The sequence below is a fragment of the Patiria miniata genome, unplaced genomic scaffold (genome assembly GCF_015706575.1).
Source record: "Patiria miniata isolate m_02_andy unplaced genomic scaffold, ASM1570657v1 HiC_scaffold_7, whole genome shotgun sequence".
In the NCBI taxonomy this organism is placed as follows: domain Eukaryota; kingdom Metazoa; phylum Echinodermata; class Asteroidea; order Valvatida; family Asterinidae; genus Patiria; species Patiria miniata.
The window spans coordinates 25,451,928-25,470,558 of record NW_024037074.1 but is presented as its reverse complement, the minus strand read 5'-3'; the positions used below and the strand labels follow the sequence as shown (position 1 = coordinate 25,470,558).

At 41.7% G+C, this 18,631-nt stretch overlaps 1 protein-coding gene across 3 annotated transcripts; it reads right to left on the bottom strand.

Annotated features, from left to right (window-relative positions):
• Positions 1-10,118: 10,118 nt before the first annotated feature.
• LOC119744501 (flocculation protein FLO11-like) lies at positions 10,119-17,411 on the bottom strand. Of its 3 annotated transcripts, none has more exons than XM_038220445.1 (2): positions 17,177-17,411; positions 10,119-12,800 (listed from the first exon to the last, which is right to left on the bottom strand). In XM_038220445.1, exon 2 carries the CDS (start codon positions 12,753-12,755, stop codon positions 11,022-11,024), a length of 1,734 nt encoding a protein of 577 aa, XP_038076373.1. In that variant the 5' UTR covers positions 12,756-12,800; positions 17,177-17,411; the 3' UTR covers positions 10,119-11,021. The 3 variants fall into 3 exon arrangements, with proteins under 3 accessions (XP_038076373.1, XP_038076372.1, XP_038076371.1); XM_038220444.1 differs by lacking the exon at positions 17,177-17,411 and adding an exon at positions 13,357-13,425; XM_038220443.1 differs by lacking the exon at positions 17,177-17,411 and adding an exon at positions 13,180-13,409.
• Between the last annotated feature and the right edge of the window lie 1,220 nt (positions 17,412-18,631).

Here is an 18,631-nt window from a genome sequence, read left to right as displayed (position 1 = left end):
TACGGTGCATTGCTGTTAATACTACGGGAAATGTGAGCAAGGATAGCAGCAACCGTTATTTTGGAGCTACAAAGTGACGGGTAGAGTTATTTTGTTGGCAACCCGAGTAAAAGAGTTGTAAAAAACAACTTTCAGATGAAAGTTATTTTTCAACTTTAGTGTAACATCATTTTACGCAAATGCTGCAAAGGGAGTCCTCAACACTCGACGTGAAACTAAAAAAAAAAGAAACACCAAAATGTCTGGCGACGCTGCTGCCATCACTTTTGTTGTAAATTACAGATTTTTACATTTTTTTTTATACAATGTGGCTGTGCACACTTTTATTTGCATTTTACGCCCATTTTTCGCAGTGATCTGTTTAATTTACGTGAACTGGACGAACATTATAACACCGTAAGTCCCCCCCCCCCCTCCCGGGATCGACTCCGGTGCCGGCCTTGTTCCCGTTATACCTGTGTCGATGCTCCGACTAACGTAACCGCGTGGCTCAATTATTAGCCTGCGTACTACCTTCTAAAACGCTAATTATTTCTGTCGCAATATGAAGGCGATTTTTTTGGGCAAACTATGTTTCCACAGACGATTAACTCAGGTTAGGCGGTCCGATTTCCACACAGGTCATTAAAAACGTCTAGTGGACTAATGCTGGACATAGAATAGGCTTTAAAACTCACTGCATCCCCTGAAGTTTGTAATTACAAGAAATCTACACAATGTTTTGTCCTTCGTTTCCCGTGGAGAATTAATTAGCGCAACCGGTAATGAGGTTCCCGTGTCTCTAATTAACTTGTTTTTGTGAGACGGGTGGAAATTTGCAAGTCAGTCGCTGGGATATCATACCAGCAATGTGCACATGGGATTTGCAACGATAGTGAAAACAAAGTCTCTGGCTATGCCTACCGTATGTCGATCTAAAACATGAAAGAGTCAAGCGATTAAAATCTGCAAGACTACATAATACCGCTCCAAACATTGACATCAATCCCTGGGGATCAGGAAGATTTAGCACTCACACACTTCCGAGTTTGAAGTGCATAATTGCGTTTAGTTTGTCGGGTCATTCTTCACCATCCCAGTATTATTTTATACTGACCCGAACTGTTGACAATGCTGTCTTGAATTTACTGATCAACATGATCAGGCAAAGAAGTAGCAGAAGCATGCGACAACATGTTTTTTGTTTGTTTGTTTTTTCATGTTTGTTTTACTTGTTTGTGTGTGTGAGCTTGTGCCTGCCTGTATGTTTGTCGTCCTTTGTTTTTGTTTGTTTCTGTGTCTAAAAAAAAGTACTGTTGTAGTTGGAGAGCCTCTCGACAAGCTTATTTTATGCTTTTTAGACAATCCCTCAGGCCTGCACATAGTTCAATTTAATGTCGAATGTGTTTTAATGTGTTTGTTTGATAGTTTCGTGTATAGTAACCTTTTGTAGTCTGTCCTTTTGATATTCGTTGTCGTGTCTAGCAATATTTTTGTAATTGAATTTAAATTGTCTTATATTTTTATATTTCAATTGTCTCGTGCCTGAGAAATTATCTGATAAATAATAATAATAAGTAATAAATAAACTTTTCATGCGATAACAGGTCGTGAGTTTTACAGTTAATATTGGATGAGGAGGTTGTATTCAAATCATATGACATCGCATGGCCTTTTATTTTTGTTCTATATTTATGTCATTACAACACATCGTGAATATGTTTCACCCTTAATAGTCAGGCGCATCGCAAGCCCATCATGATCAAACTCAACTGCAAGTCAATCAGAGGCCAAACACATGTCCAGTAACATAAATATTGACAAAAAGGAGATATTTTAAGTCTTTGTAGATAAAATTAAAACATTAAGTGTTTCCATGTAATGTTAAGGCCTCAATACGTAATTCTTCACGAACAATCTATATCGGCTTGATTGGTGCCGGCAATTAAAATGAATCGAAAAACTGGCCAGATGGTCCATTTAAGAAAGATGGAAAACATTGGCCGCTTGCAGTTGCTAATCCCATGTGATAATTGTCGAATTCATTGAATCCACGCCGCTATATAGCCACATTATTGATTGTTTATTCCATATCAGGTCTGAACACCCCAAAACAAGACGAAAGTATGATAAATACATGCATGTATGACCTAAAAAAAGGCCGAACGGAATAAATGGACCTGATTAGTGTGTCTCTTGGTTTTATTAGAGTAATTAAAAAGGGGAAGAGGTTTCGGTGTCTCAATTGTGTGGTGATTTAATCTGAAGATTGAAAATACGAAAAGGGAAGTTGTTAAGACAAGGCTTTCTCTCTGCACCGGTTAGCATTGGAGGCCATGCTAACATGGGCCTCGTATTCGAAACCTCTATTGTGGTAACGGCGAATGCGGTCATTGGAAATGAATATTTAAGAGATATTGATTTAAATAATTAATAAGGGTCTACAAAATGAAGGGGAAACTTGTGTACACCTGTGACATTACCACAGTCCTTTGAAAACATTAAAGAGGATTCTCCGAGCTACTTTCGGGTTTCAACTCGAAAAATAGATTAGTCTTTTCAATTGCTATTATTCTAGAAATATAGAAGTTATTCATTTTGGAATGAGACGATTAGTTACGGAATTATGTCTTCAATTATTGGCTGCCAGACAATAATTTGGCTCTTACAGGACAGGTTCATTTGTGCGCAACATAAAATTCCTTTTTCAGAGGGCAGTATAGACGCCCAAAATCGGAATCAATTGCTTTTTTTGCGTTAAAACAGAACATACAATTTGAAAATTCGTTAGGAGAAAAAAAATCCATTTTTGAAGAGCATGGGGTGTACATCTTTAAACAAACAAATAACTTCATCAAACGCGCTTATGGGGTTGGAGTACAAGCTAAAACATTTTTAGAAGCGGTCCGAAGCACATCTTTAAATTTCTAGAGCAACTAATTTTTCATGAAAAGGTCCCTTATAATTTATGTATTAGTGCTGCGCAATCACATTTTCACTCGGTTGGGAAAAAAAGCTGCTGGTCACATTACTCGTGTGGACAACCGATCAGCGAGCACAACCAGGTCGGACTAATTCATTACTGTCCCGTTTGCCATTCGACTAAATCAAAGTTTGACGACAAAATCCTCATTCCCGATCGAAACTGAATCCACTGTTTCTGACGCAAGTACCTACTTGAAACTAGAAACTGCGGAGCAACGATGATCATGAAGAAACAACAACATGTGATCGCCATATGCAGTGAGGCGTTACTCTATCTTCGATGCCCACTCATGTTCAGGTACAGCGTGATGCTGTTAATTCCCCATGTCTTTTGTGTCCCTTACCTCCCGTCCATCCTTTTGCACATTATTAATCCCCTGCTACTGCCATCGGCCCGTATATTTTTCTTTTTTTGAAGGGACGCAGGTTGCAATTAACAGGCCGGTGCTTTGGAGAGGCCATTAATTTGATACAATGGCCACCCTCTTCAGCCTGTTGCGGTGAGTATGGTTTTTGCTTTCTTTTACTCTTAAGTGGCTTAGTTATTGCACAACACATAATGGTCCTTGTAATGCGGTTTTAAATCCCTTCTGTTGATATTTAATACACATTAAAAAAAACCTCCAGTTTGTGGGAATGTAAAAATGGTTTTCTTGGAAGCTTTGAATTAGATGCGGGTGCTTATTTTTTTACAAAGTTAGAAACAATTAAACATATTTAGAGATGTTAAACTATCGTGTCATTCATGAAACATCAGGCTTTTCGGTTAAATAGAAATGGATAGAATTTGCCTTGGAACAGGTCTATGTGCTAAATCGGAACATTATTACGTCATACTGTGTTGTTTCTAGATGGGCGGGGCACATACCACGAAACTCCTACGGCTCAGAATTCTTTGCCCGCTGTGTAACTACCCCCTCCAATGCCCCGCCCATGATTTTTACCCAGATACGCACATTTACAACTTTGCGTTTATCTATGTTCTCTAAGCATGTGACCGATATGCTAACCATGTTCCCGAGACAAAGACACATTTTGTGGCCGATTCGAAGGGTTTTGTATCATCAGTCATACTGCAGATACGGTCGGTTGGTCGCCAACGTGGTGGACTTGCATTATCTTACATGCAGTTAGACTGTTAAATCCCAGCCTCTGTATATATAGACACATTGGTGACAGTGGTTATTGGTGACAGTGGTTATTTTACAGTGCATTTGCCTTTCAATTAACTGATGAGGTTGTCCCCGTATCTATAACCCACAGCCAAACAGGTGTTCGTCTAGCATCAGTCTAAACTTGGCTTGGTTTGAAAGTCTCTTCGACACCGACTATGACGATGATGATTTGGTACTGGTTCGCTCGCACTTTCACCAGTAGGAGATGGGAGCACGGTGCACTTGACCGCGTCCCAAGCCGTCGCACGCCCGGCCCCCGTCTCTCCGTCTTGCACGCCTCGCCTAATTCCAGACGTCATCTTTTCCCGCCAAAACTGACAAGGCACGAGCATTTGTCTTCTCACTTCTTTCTTTTCCCGCCTTTTTTTTTATCGCTACATCAGATTTGCAGTTGGTCGTGATTGGCCGAGAGCTGATGGCGAACTACTCTGCAATTAGATTTTAATTTTTGATGATATCTAGTATATAGGCACAACCCCAAGCAAAATAATCTCTGGAATTAAAAAAGAAAGAACATGAAAAAAATAATAAGGGAAAGAAAAGGGAAGTGGGCAGCAGTTATCAATTTTGCAAAGAGTGATGTACGGTGTGCGAGCTAAGCAGACAGGTTGTCATAATAACACTGACGCAATTGGTCCGTAGAGTAATAATAATGTCGACAATTAAATATTCATACGAAATCATACACCAGTCAATGATGGTGATTAACATGAGTTGTGTGAAACCACAGCACTTTGGAAGATTTCCTCTTAAATAATTAATTGAGTTTTTAATGAATTCTGTTTTCAGGTGTATGATAAGTCATGGTCCGTTTGCTACGTTTCTGATTAATGTTATTGTCCCCGTTTTGCTGCTATTTGGTGACACTGGATAAATGAAATTTGAAAATGAAATTGCGTAGACGAGACCATACGAATTAAAAAATTTGACAAATCAGTATGAAAATCCGTTATTACAGCGAAGGTTGTGGATAAAATTATGTACAAGAAGGGGGTATTTTTTTCATACACAGGAATCAAATTGACACAATTTGCCTTGAACTTTGATAAAAAAAAAAATTAAAAAGCCACTTTATCGAATTATTAAGTTTTATTTGGAGAAGCGACGATGCGATTAAAATCAATCTGAAAACGAGACATGGCATTTGAACATCTCGCAGCGGCATTAAAACCTCAAAAACAATAAACAGGTGGAGGCTCGATGTAAATGAATCGTTTTGTCTGTCATCAAAGCTCTCATTTCACGGCCGGTCGGAGGAACCATCAGCTATCTCCGTATAAATAAATAAATAAATAAATAGGAAAATGTTTTTACGATCAGTAGGCTTTGGAGTCCCCCGAGTGATCTCTTCGGGCGACTGCGGTCGCCGTCAACGCCGTATCATCGCCACGTAGCACGGGTAACATTAAACCGGCCCGCCCGCTCCGTCTAAATCTCGCGGAACTGGGGACACTAGTGATGTTGATGATGATGACAGAATACTGTAATCTCATCTCTTGGTAAGAAAAATAGTATATTGTGCAGTGCATTAATTGCATGTTATCTGGATGATGAATGTGTGCAACATCCGCGCGAGTGAAAATGGGTCTTATTGGGGGGAAAAGATGTCCTCAAAAACGAAAAACAAACATCCAATACAAGAGGGAAAAAAGCTATGAGAAGCAGGCTAGTTGGGGCCTTTCCTCCGCTGAGGTGTTTATAGATCGTTTGAATTAACCCGCACCCAGCGTCGACTAATTCCCGTATAAATTCCCCGGGTTTCTTAGACCACGATTGATGGCAATCGTGTCGCCACCGAACAAGGCTTAAAAACACATTTCAACTAATCAAAACTAATGAACCCTAAATTCATGTCTTCTGCTCCTTTCAATCCCGGAAAATTCAATCACCACGAACGTAGATTGGAGATCCATCCACCCCCGGGGAATTCCACCCAACTTCACGGAGGGAAAATACAACGAAGGCTTACACAATTGAGAAACAAAAAAATCTAGATGGAGCTTCAGTGTTTTATAAGGTTCATCTTTTAAGGAAAAAAAAACACGGAAGCCTCTTTCGACTGGGGATTTGAAGATGATGATACAATTACACATAATGGAAGCCGTTAAAAGGCTTTTCTTCATGCGCTCCTGGAGCAACTCGTAAGCGATTCTAGTCGGCCCGTGTCAACGATTATGAGTAGGCCGGAGATTTACGGAAGGGGGCATCGGTGTAAGTTGTTCGGGGAAGAAGCTTGGAGTAACTGGTGCCGAATGATAACCAGCTCGGTACCGTACATCTAGATCTCCTGGGGTTGCCATTGCAGTGTCCTATAGCCAAGGACGTGATGAGGGGATGCTAGTACCTCCACTCCCCCACCCCAAAGAAACACGCAATATAATCCCTTCCCCCTCCCCCTGATTTTGATCAGCTCCCCTACCCCACCCCCCTGCATAATGCACCACCATGTCTTCGGGTATTGTGGTTTCAGTATTCTTACTTATAGGTGAACAATGTTGAGCTAGGTTTTTTTTTAAATAAGCCCCACCCCGTCGGATTTCATAGTCTACATCGGTGAAGTATTACTGCAACCGAACGTCAAAATATCTCCGACACAAACTACAGATAGGTGTGTCCACTCCCCCTTCCCCCCTAAAAACATGAATAAAAGTATCTAAATATACACTGGGATCTCGCGTCTTATGAATAGATATCGACGTTTGCCAGAGAGTTATGTATATAATGATCGTTCTCTTTTGTAGTTAGAGCTGCCTATAGCAATCGTTGCATTAGGCCTTGACATTTTGCGTAAGTTTTTGAAAGAAATTAAAGCGACAGCATCTCAAAAGCTTACACTCCTTTTGTAACCATTTTGACGGACAAAATTTGCGCCATTTATCATCCGATAATGTCAAATAACATCAACTTCGAACAACGTCCCCATTAGTCAGATGATGTCTACCCGGTATACCCCCCCCCCCCCCCAGTCTAAGTATATATCATCCGTTGTTCGACCTAAGAAATTGTGTCGTCATTTCGTGCAGTACTGTAAATTAAACAGTACTGTTGATTATTAAATTTGCTCCCACATTTTTGGTTAATACGACGGGTTAACGAAGACCCGATAGATGGCGCCCGTTGAATGGTCAGAATCTGGAGGTCAAGAGGCAGTGTTGTTATGCGTAATCTATCGCCGAATTTGCACGGATATCATTGCAAATATTATCGTTGGCAAGTATTATTGCTGGCCGCAAAATATTTGTCACACCCCCTCATTCAAATTGGTCTGCCGACGCCCATGGTCCCCCCCCCCCCCCCAGACCAATATCACCTGTGGATAAGCCACTGTTTCCAGGCTCTGATTGTACGTTAAACAGCGCTCTCTTGTTCATGCACGGACCGGATAAGACAAGCAGTTATTTTTTTTACTTCTTTTTTACACAATTTCTATTTTTCTTTTTTTCCTTTTTTTTTTTTTTTTTTTTTGCAGAAGACTACGCGAAAATTCGTCAGATCAGAGGACACGTTTTTGCCAACGTGATGAGCCTTGACACGAATTTGGGTCCAGTGAACAAAAATAAACAACATTTTTCATTTTATTTTTATAACATGTTGCATCTTCAAATCCTCCATCCGCTTTCATAACTTCTGCGGGATTCTGTAACTTCTGTCTTTCGGATCGTTGGCCTAAGATGCCTCGCGAATGGTTCAGCTGAAGTTTGCTCCTCGCTCCAAACTCCTCAAGATAATAAAGCAGCACTTTATAAACATCCACCGTGGGTAATAATAACGTTCCTTATCTAGTCCTGCTGACAGCGGGCCGTCAACGGGGTGAATTATCTCCGCCGGTACTCCATTTGCAGGTAACACTATATCATTTAATACACAGTCAACTTTCAATCTCAGCCCGAGTAGCGTGATTAGGTCCTCTCTTTAGCGGGGAGATGGGTTGTGTTTCACCCGTCCGTCCAGCGGTGAGCGCTCCGCTTGAAATTTACCGCCGACAGCCGCCCGGCTGACACTTACCAAACAAAGCATATTAATTGAATAGAGGGATTTAAGAGGGAGGGAAAATGAGGTAAGCTTCGTAAACTTTTGGCAGGATGTTGTTTCTTTCCTCTATTCATTATAAAGCTGTCAATTAGGTTGATTGTGTATTTGTAGGTATAACACGACATGAAATATATTGCGCTTCTGCTGCCGAGGCGGCTAGTTTTTGTGTGTGAAACGTTACTGCTTCGTAAATGAAGCATGGACACAATATTCTAATGCATCACCCAAAAGCACATTAATTAGCTTTAATTTACCATTAAAATCGGATTTTATGTTGATTACAATTCCTATCGATGGAATCTCAGCGTCGAGGGTAATGTGGCTTGTTCGGCTTTTCATGTCACTGACGTTGAATTTTCATGCAGTGAACATTCCTTGGTGTCAGTGCACTGGCTAGTCTAGTGAGTAGCACCCGTTATCCACGGAGCCATCTCCTGTCTAACGTCTGATATGTCAAAGCATGCAGATTTATGCAAGCCGCGCGCCAGCCAATCGGAGTCGACTTTACTAAATCGTGACTTTACTAAATTGCCTTGTTTATTTGTAGATTTGTAGTTTTGTAGTTTTGTACAGCGCTTTGATCTTTGTTAAAAGCGCTTTATAAATGCTCCATTTATTACGTCATTTCTTTCCAAAATCAGGACTAACGCTGTGATTGGTCAATTCGAACGCAGCGTTTTGTAATACAACAGCGCCTAGTCTGTACGATCTCTGTACGAGATCGGCAGCGGCCGTACATGGTCGGCCAATTTCTTTTAGCCGACTTTGATACGACCATTACGACGTGAAATACGGAAGATGACGTCACTTCGGCATCGGTTCTCGATCTTTTGTGTCGGTACTCAATCGGTTGTGTCGGTACTCTGTCGGTACTTTGCCAGTTATGTCGTAACGAGATCGGGACTCACTCGTAAATAAAAATTCAATTGAACGGATCCAAGAGTCGTAGCAAAGTCGTAATATTCGGTTTGAGGTCGTTTCGGAGTCGAAGTATTCGGGACGACATCGCAGAAATATGAATTTGGCGCCACATTTCCTACGTTTTTGGTACGATTTTCAAGATATTTTTAAATCTCATGGTCTTGGCGGGGTCTTAGTCTTTGGTCTTGGATGTGTGACAGGGGCTTTAGGGGATCAGGTGGCGCTATGCACCGTTTATAAAGCGCATTCAGTAACCAGAAAACGTTCACTTATCAACATATCATTTTACCTCTTGTTTTTATTAACCGGCTTTTTAAACAATTTCTTTTAGACATTACCTCAGTCATACTGTGTCATTATTGACTTGAATTAAATGTTCAATACGGAAGACCTAGTGCCATGTTAAAGATGGATTTCCGATGCTAGTTTTGAGTTTGAACTCTAAAATCAGATTTTAAATTTTGTTTTCAATTGCTATTTTCCTAGCAATATAAAAGTTATTCACATTTGAATGAGACATTAAACAAAAAATCCACCGACGTTTATTGATGGAATTATGTCTTCACAAGTTCGAATTCTTGGCCGCCAGACAATAATTCGGCTCTCACAGGGTTATTTGTGCACAAAATGAAAGCCTTTTTTTTTAAAGCGTTGCAGGCTCCCAAAATCGAAAAAAGTAGGTTTTTTTTCCGTTAAAACCAAGAAAAAAAACCCGCACAAATTGAAAATTCGTTTGGAGAAAAGCAAGCTCGATCGGAAATATCTCGGAAGCCAACGAATTCGTGTTCAAGCATGAGTCACGTGATTGTGCCATGTAATTTCTGGAAGAAGTGTTTTGAGTAAAATAATCAGGTTTTTTTTTTAACCCCAGTGACCCCATGTAACCTTTGACCCCAGTTTGGTCATGTGACATGTTGGGGCAGGGCTACTGATACTTTTGACAAAGTTTGGTTGAAATCGGTCAAAATGTTTAGGAGCAATAGACAATGTCAACGTTTGTTACTAACTAACGGACTAACAGAGAAACATGATGATTTGTTGAGCTAAAAACACACGAATTCAAAATTCGTTAGGAAAAAAAAGTCTTTTTGTTTGAAGAGTTATGGGTATGTATGTTCAAAACATACATGAACATTCCGGAGCATGTGATCATATAACACTTACGGGACACCGCAGTTATGGCCACATGTTGTGGAAGCTATAGTGTTCAAAACGGCCACCAAATTGTCACAAATTAATGCGATGTGGCCTCCCCACGGCCTCCCAACTGGCGCACTGAATTCTGTGCTTTTGGATTGGTTTGTATATAGAACGAGAGCCCGCCGCGCACGAGAGCTATACGTGCCGAGCCAAAAGACTCTGAGGCCGTTTGCTCAGCACGTAGCTCACCGTGTGCGGCGGGCTTTGCGCGTTGTGGGTGTTTCAGGAGATTCTTTGCTATTTTGTTTTATTAGCAATGAACGATACCCATTGCCCTCTGACCCCGCCCGAACGCATTATGGTCTGTTAACCTTTTGGACATGGTTGACACAATAGCAGCGCGCTAGTTGGATATTACGTCTGTCATAATTATCTCGAGGATAATCTGGAGACCGAGCATAAAGAAATAAACATTTCCTTGTGAAATAGAACAAAATCATTTTTAATTATTTTGTTTCTCAAGCACTGAATATTGACTGTGTGTCTGTTTTTGGTATTGCAAAGCATTTTCGTTAAGATTTGTCTCATCAGAAGAGATACTTTTAAAGAATTTCCTGTTGAATAGCTGCAAACGATTAGTTTTAATTTTTAATAGTTGTTCTTTATCAATGTATACTTTCTAAGCTCAGTTAATTTAATCACGTTTCAGTCTTTGAAATATTATGACGATCGATGGCCATATTTGACGGACTTATATGATCCTTTGGGTGATTCAGAAGGCGATTTAAGCTATATACTGTCCATTTTGCGCAGTTTTGAGACAGCTTTATGCTGCGCCGTTGCCAGGGTCAACATGTCGCTTGTTATGACTTCCTCGTTGTCGTTGGGAAGACGGAGGTAGCGTATTTTCATCATCTCTTCGCGCCATGCGGTGTTCGGGCCTTTATCCTCGATCTCTACCGTCTCCTGATTGCTGTTGCAATCCACGTGTTTTTCCATTTTGAGTTTTGCTGGTGAGGTTGGCACCTCCTCCGGTTTGGCCTGCACGGATTCCTCTTTCCCCTCGTCTTGAGGGCGCCCTCCAATGTGCTGGAGGCCCTTCATGAGTTTCTCCTTACGCTGCTCAAGTTCAAGGGCCAGCGACTCGTTGTCGTCAAGGCGTGCCTCTCTCAACTCCTCTAGCTTCCTCACGCGAGATTCCTGAAAAGGCGAGACCGCGGTGGAAATCCGCCGGATGGCAGCCGGGGTTTTGGCCGGGTACGAGCGAGAGAGGACGTCCTCAAGTTTGGGCTCGTGGCACGAGAACGCCGCCGGCGGCTCCACTGAGGCGGTTCCTGGTGGTGAACGGACGGGGGCGCTGACGGGGCTAGGGCTGGGCAAGGCGTGGCATGACTTGCGTCTGCTGGCAGGCCTGGCAGAGGATGGGGTGATACTTGAAACTTTGCGACCAAACCGAAGAGCCTGATTGACGGGCGCTAGCCGGTGCTCGGATGAGATCTGCGTGGAGGATGGAGCACAGATGGAACTCTTGGGCCGTGTGGGCGGGTAGGGCGTAGAGAACTTACGCGTGGTCACCGGGGAGTAAACTTTACGAACTTCCTCGGGGACGGTGGGCAGATGTGTGGAAGAGTTTGCCGGGATGGTTTGCAACCTGCCCATGGCTGAGCTGGCCCGTGGACGGTTGAGCATCTCAGCAATGCTTGGCTCCTCCTTGGTGGGTGAATTACCGCCGGTGAGTGGGCCGCATATGAACGTTGCAGAGCGGTCCCTTTTCAATTCTCCCTCTTTGGGTTTGGACAGAACATCCGATGTCGTGGTTTGCGGTATAGGTATCGGACGCGAGGCGCTCCAAGATGTCATCGTGGAAGTGTCTAATTTTCTTACGTCTTCGGCAGACTTCTTTTTAGTCAAACCGGGTTTCTGCGCCCCAGTTGTTTTGGGAATCGCGTCCTCCTTGCTCTTGAAGTCCGGTTTAGCTGAGGTCGCTGATTTACGGACTCGCTTCTGACCCATCGCAAGCGCAGATGGGACGATGATGGCGGACTCTGCCCGCAACGACTTGGGACGTTTTTGCGAGGCAGTGGGTGGCTTGGCGTACGCGTTAGCGGCCGAACCTGTTGGGGCGGTAGTCAGTTCCAGGGAGATTCTCTGGCCGCGCTGAGCGGTTAATCGCGCACTATGGTTCCTCAGCTCCACCTTGTTACCGGCCTCGGCGGTGCTGTGAGCGTTGGGAGTCGCCCTCTCCATCCCCTTGATTTCGGCGATCTGCTCCGGGGTCAGGTTGGACCGGATCTGGGAGGCCTTCTTCTTCAGCCGCTCATAGCGGGCTTTGATCTGTTGCTTCTCGTTATCCAGAATCCGCCGGGAGTAGGTCTGCTCCTGGCCGATGTTCCGTAGGGCCTTGTCGAAGGACCGACCTGTCTGCAGCTGGGCACCGGATTTGGCCGAGGGACCTGGAACCGTGACGAGCGGCGGTAGCGTCCTCCCTGTCGACGGTCGGTTGGCCATCAGCCTGTTCTCCATTTTACCGGTCCACTAGCTTCTTTCTTCCAATTTCCTTTCACAAATCTGAAGCAAAAAATCAGAGAAAATTGTCCATTGTAAATATTATGGTTTTCCTATCTATTCCTAAGTTTATGTTATAAATTTCAGTGTTTCTTGAATCACCGAGCGACGTGGTTTGAATATCTCTCGTATATTCTTGCACATGTATGTCTACTACTATAACTTAGTTGTATGTCCTATACGTGCAGTTTCGGCATTGGAAGCTTTTGCGTAATATATAGCTACTGCGTTATTAATGTGCCAACTTGCCAAAGACATAATTATACACCAAAAAAAAGACAATTTTTATTGTAAGTCTCCGTGCATGTAGCCGAACATCTGTAAACAAAAACAGCTGTAAAATGAATGTCAATTATTTAGCCAGCAACTTGATTTTGCTCACGCGATAAGTCTTCAACTTCAACTGCCCGTCTTTAAAAAGTCATCGCGCTCAGAGCAAGAAGCTCAAACCGTGCTGCCAAAAGAAGCCTCGTTTTCATCTTCAATCAAACGAATTCAGCTCGCTCACATTCCGTCAATCCTTCAAGTCGTCGGTAAAATTGAAATAGCTGCATCGTACCGTGTTCTTCTCGTGCTATAAACCTTGCTGATGTGAACATGTTCTGGATCAACCACGACTCTAAACACCTCCAATTAACCTTCCTATACAATTACGGGCTGCTGATATTGCGACAAATCAAACACTACAAAGCCGTGTGTACCGAGTTAATTATTTCCAAACAGGCGTTCCACCCCAAAGTTAACCGATAGAGAAAAAAAACCCAACGGCAATAGGCTATTAGCACGTGGACATCTACCGTCGGCACACAGACATCTCCTCAGTTACTAATGAGTACAAAGTTTGGCTTTAGTTCTCGTTATCTCCACCACTCAAAACCAGCCACCGGTACACACACAAACTGTTTGCACTATAAAGAAACAAAAAATAAATCGGATCGTTATCTTGACGCATATTGTCAAAAAACGCGGAGAGGAAAAAAAACCGGACAAGTGCTTGTCAACAAACATACTCCAACATTTTTATTTAGGAACTTGTGGGTTAATCGTGTTAGCTTTTCTTTAACCATTGCTGGGTGTAAATTAATGCTTTTGGTGTTTTATGGCGCAATTGTGAGAGTCCATTGCGGCTATAGAAGAACTAACAGCGATGGGATGATTACCCTCGTTTGATGGTCGCATGAAAGAAATGTCAACATCAATTAAATGATTTAGAATCAGCTCGAAAATTTGAAGAAGTGACGCGTTTAGTTCAAGAAGGTTCAAGGGGAAATTCCAGGCATAGCAGGTGCAAAGGTTTTTTTATGGACGTAAGAGGGCGTTGTGACAATGAGACATTTTCAAACGATAATTGCATCATACAACAATCCTGGCGAAACAATCCTTTTTGAAGACACGGGGCCCATGAGCCCTTTGCGGAAAGGATTTTCACGAAAAATGTTATCAACCTAAACAGTGAAAACGTATAGAGCTCAATAAAGTCAATCATGCGAAAAAAATTTCTAATGTGGAAATGGTTCATGATGTGACGATCTCGTTGCCATTTACTTTCTGTGTTTCCTTTTCTTATCGATCCACGTAGGCTACACCTTAAATAAATTAACAATATTGTTCTTCGTTTCAAGTTCAATGTGTTTTTGATATAAATCAACTTTTTTTTGTTATCTCAACAGCTTGTTGACTCGAGTTTGCATCTGATGTACCACATCATCGATTTTCCTTGAAGTCGGTTGAGCTTGTTTTCGACATGCCTTTATTGGAACGCAAATAATTTCAAAACCCTTGTGTAAATCAAACCAATACTAACCAGAGATTAAGTTCAGATTCCAAGCTTTAAAATGATATAAAATGAATGGCGGTACGTGTTTCCGCGGCGATGCTAGAGCCTCGCAAAAACTGTTGCGGGTATTTTGGGACGCGCTGTATTGTTACAGCGCATGGCAGCAGTGAAACAATACAAAGGCACACACTTGGACAATATTTGAACACGGCTTTTACTAGAAAATATAAAGTCAGGTATAATGGCAAAACATTTTTGTTTCATTGTTACTTCTGTATCAGCCCGGTAGTCTAAATTCTGACATGATATTTCAGGCCCTAGTCATATAACTCACTTTCATTGCTGGTATGATGAAGCGGCTGATTTCAATTTTAAGACCAGTTTAAAGGAGAGATTGTATGCTGGGACTTTTTAGGGGTTCAATAGATTCGACAAAATTAACGATCGTTAATTAAATAATTAATTCGTTGGCGCTATAAATGACTTGTTGCGCGAAATAGTTTAATCTGACTTCAGACTACGAACCGAGCTTGCCGACTACTTTGAATATGTTTTTAACCAAAAGGTCAACATATCAACAAAATGGCTTGATGGCTAGGCTTGATACGACTAAACGAGCTAGACATCTCCTGTCATCTTTGGACCACTTGGACAATGTTCAGTTGAGTGGTAATCGCACTGGGTAGCTGTTGAAACCTTTTTTCAAGTATGGCTGGTACTTTTTGGTGGTGTGGAAACGACACAATTCCAGGGCAATTTCGATCAAGAACTAGGTGAACCATAGGTCGACACTCATCTGCTCGAACGTACGCTGGTCGACGACAACGGCTGAACTAGTGTCTATTGCCTCCTTGTTAAGCTTCCTAGTGGATGTTTTATGTCTATCAAGAATCGAGAACCCGTCGAACATTTTGGAACAGCCGTTCGAGGTTGGCCGCATTAGTGGTTACCAAACATGTTCGTCAATCGGTGGGGGACGGGGGGATATTTTTAAGTTGGGGATATCACATCGTTGGTCCCCCCCCCCCAACTTTTTTCGTCCCCGAATAAAAATCAAAGCCTATATTTGATACCATAGCTCAGAAAAGCTGATTCAATGACTCCGAACCTAATGATCTTTTACTCAAGAAACAATTGGTAAAAGTGGTGAGATATTGCCGCAGATGGCACCACAGAGCATCTAGAAACCACGCCGCAAGGGCTTCGCCCTTTTTTCACTCACATTGGTTCTGATAAAGGTATGTTTCCCCTCTCCCACTTTTGAGAAGCGATTGACACCCTTGACTAAATATCTTTATGAGTCAGGCTCTACAAATTACGCAATGACGTTGATCATCCCCCCGTTAGAGACGCTCGCACTTGCTTAATAGCGAGCAGGAACAAAATGGTGCGGACAAGACACCAATGACACCGTCACGTCAAAAAATACTTCCTAACTAGAGAGGCAGTCTTTGGCGTACATGGTCTTCAACCAAACATCATGAATTAAACCACTAAACTGAATCAATTATCACTGAGCTTAACCAATGTGATCAAGAGGACGCCACCAAGGTGTTATGAATATGAAAAGGCTGTTGAATAAATGGAAAATCATACTTTTTTCCTGCAATTGTGAAACCAAACAAGTACATTCATGCTTTGTCTAAGCCTCGGCTAGGGGACCGTGCACCCACGACCCCTCCACGTTCGTAACGCCACTGGCCTGATCAGACATTTTTCATCCTGATAAGTATAGGTTTAATCTTTGTCATGATGACAATATTGATTTTTTTTTTTTCATTTTAAACACCATTACATGTACTGCCCGTGCTCTATAACGAATCTTAAATTATATGTTTTATTTTCAGGATTTTTTTTTGATTTTGGCCGTCTGCATCTCTATAAAACAAATTCGTATATTTTGTGTTGCTGTTGAACACAGATCCGTCCCTGTGAGTAGACTGGTCCCCAGTCCTTATATATTATCTTTCTGATAGGGACGGAACCAGTCTCCGCTGTGAAAACCGAAATTATTGTCTGGCCGAAAGTATTTCGAAATGTGTAAAATTATCATTCCATGTTAACGGGCCTGATTTACTCGTTCCCATATACATACATCATTTAAAAGTGCAAAACAATAGTTAGTGGCCTGACGTCAGGCCACTAACTAATTTTTTGCATTTATACCATAGGTCCTTTTGGTTGGTAAGCAGTTTGCAACAGCTAATTCTAGTTTTCATCATTTAAAAGTGAATAACTTTTTCATTGCCAGAGGAAAAAAAAACATAGTTAATAAACTAGTCTACTTTCAAGTTAAAACTTCAAATTAACACGGACGGTACATCTGTAATAATACATTTGTTTACTGCGCAGTAGCGGTTGGTGCAGGTTTATATTAATTACTGACTTGAATGACTTGAACAAATGTCAAAATACATTACAACACAAACTGGCCGCTATAGTTTTTGACTAGATTCCCATTCATCGTAGATTTTTCACTCGTTCTCTCAACTAGAATGAACTTATTGGACTGGTGATGTTTGACTGCTAGTAAACTGAATAAAGAGAGCAAATTATTATATTCAATGACATAAAAACGGCGATATTTTGTTTGAATACGTACCCCTGAGGAGCTTCCTCCTTTGGTGGCCATATACGTCGACTAGCCTGGAAAATATTCGATCGTCTCGTTCAGTTCTGGCATCAGTAGTGCCAAGTTAAGTTTCTGCACTCACTTAGCGTTTGAGGATCTTGTTTCGAATGTTCTCTTCTGTGGGCTAGATTTTCCCGAAACAAAATCAGCACCTTAACGTGTCGCGTTACAAACCTTTTTATTTGGGATCCGAACTTTGATTACTAATCACAAACCTCTGCTCGAACACAACGGAAATCCGAAACCTCCCGCCATTTTTCATTAACCGATGAATGGTTTGGTAATATTTCGTGTCATTGTCATGTTGATGAATGACGAAGTTGTGAACAGAATGGTTCATAATACACACTACGCTCTCTGCATTGTTCCATTGTTTTGTACATTGTACACCGTCTTTGTGTTGTAGCAAGATGTCACCTCGTCGGCTGGCAGCACAGGACCTTTGTATATTTGCTTAGCGCAATATATAGCGACCCATACTGACTCCAATCCATTTTGATAAAGATAGAGTTATACCAATCTGCCCCAAGTTTTGCTGATTAATGTCCAGATTTCGCAAAAGGTTTAACCTCTGAACCATTTCACATGTTCGCTGAGTTTGTCATGCTTGAATTTGCAGTACTGACATTAATTAATTAGTGGTTTGGAGTAGATGGACCGTTGCTTGCAGAATTTTGAATTGGTAATGTTTGACTGACGAGTTTGCCTTTCTAATCGGCATAACGACTCGCTTAACATGGCCATTAAGAAAACTTATTTATTTCCCATGCACTCCATAACTGCTCTGTTTTGTGTAAATAGTCTTAGTCAGGGAGATTGGTGCAGAATACGATAGAATTTCTCATTTGATGATAAAAGCATGACAGTTGGCACACAGTAAGAATATGCCCTAGAGAAACTTTTTAGCTATAGGGCCATCGCAGATTTGTACTTTGAAAAACAATATGAGTAGAATAACAAGCAATTTTCAAAATGGCTGCCATTGCTTGTTATCCTACCTATATATTATTTCAATAGAGATGGCCCTATATCCAACTATCTTTCTCATGACATACTCTGACTGTGTGCCAAATTCAGTGCTTGTATCGTCAAATGAACAATCCCATCACCAATATGCCGTGCTGTCTGTAACAAACGTTATTATGAGAAGACAGCTTCTACAACTAGTCTTAAAAGGCCAAACTAATAAGTACCCGGTTTGAAGACTATTTTCTCCACTCCGTAACTGAGTTGAGTCTTTTAATGTCACGCAAATGTGAGATTTGTCTTCAATGTTGTTCCAAGATATCGTTGCCTATAAAAGAATTTGATGACAAGGGTGGATCAAGTGTTATGCAGCCGAGAACCATCTCATTTTAACACTGCTACAAGTCTTCTTCTTCTTCATTCATTCATTTTCATGATGACTTGATGAGTTGGGCCCAA

Coding starts and splice junctions, on each gene's coding strand:
- LOC119744501 (XM_038220445.1), bottom strand. CDS start 12,755: ATGGAGAACAGGCTGATGGCCAACCGACCGTCGACAGGGAGGACGCTA.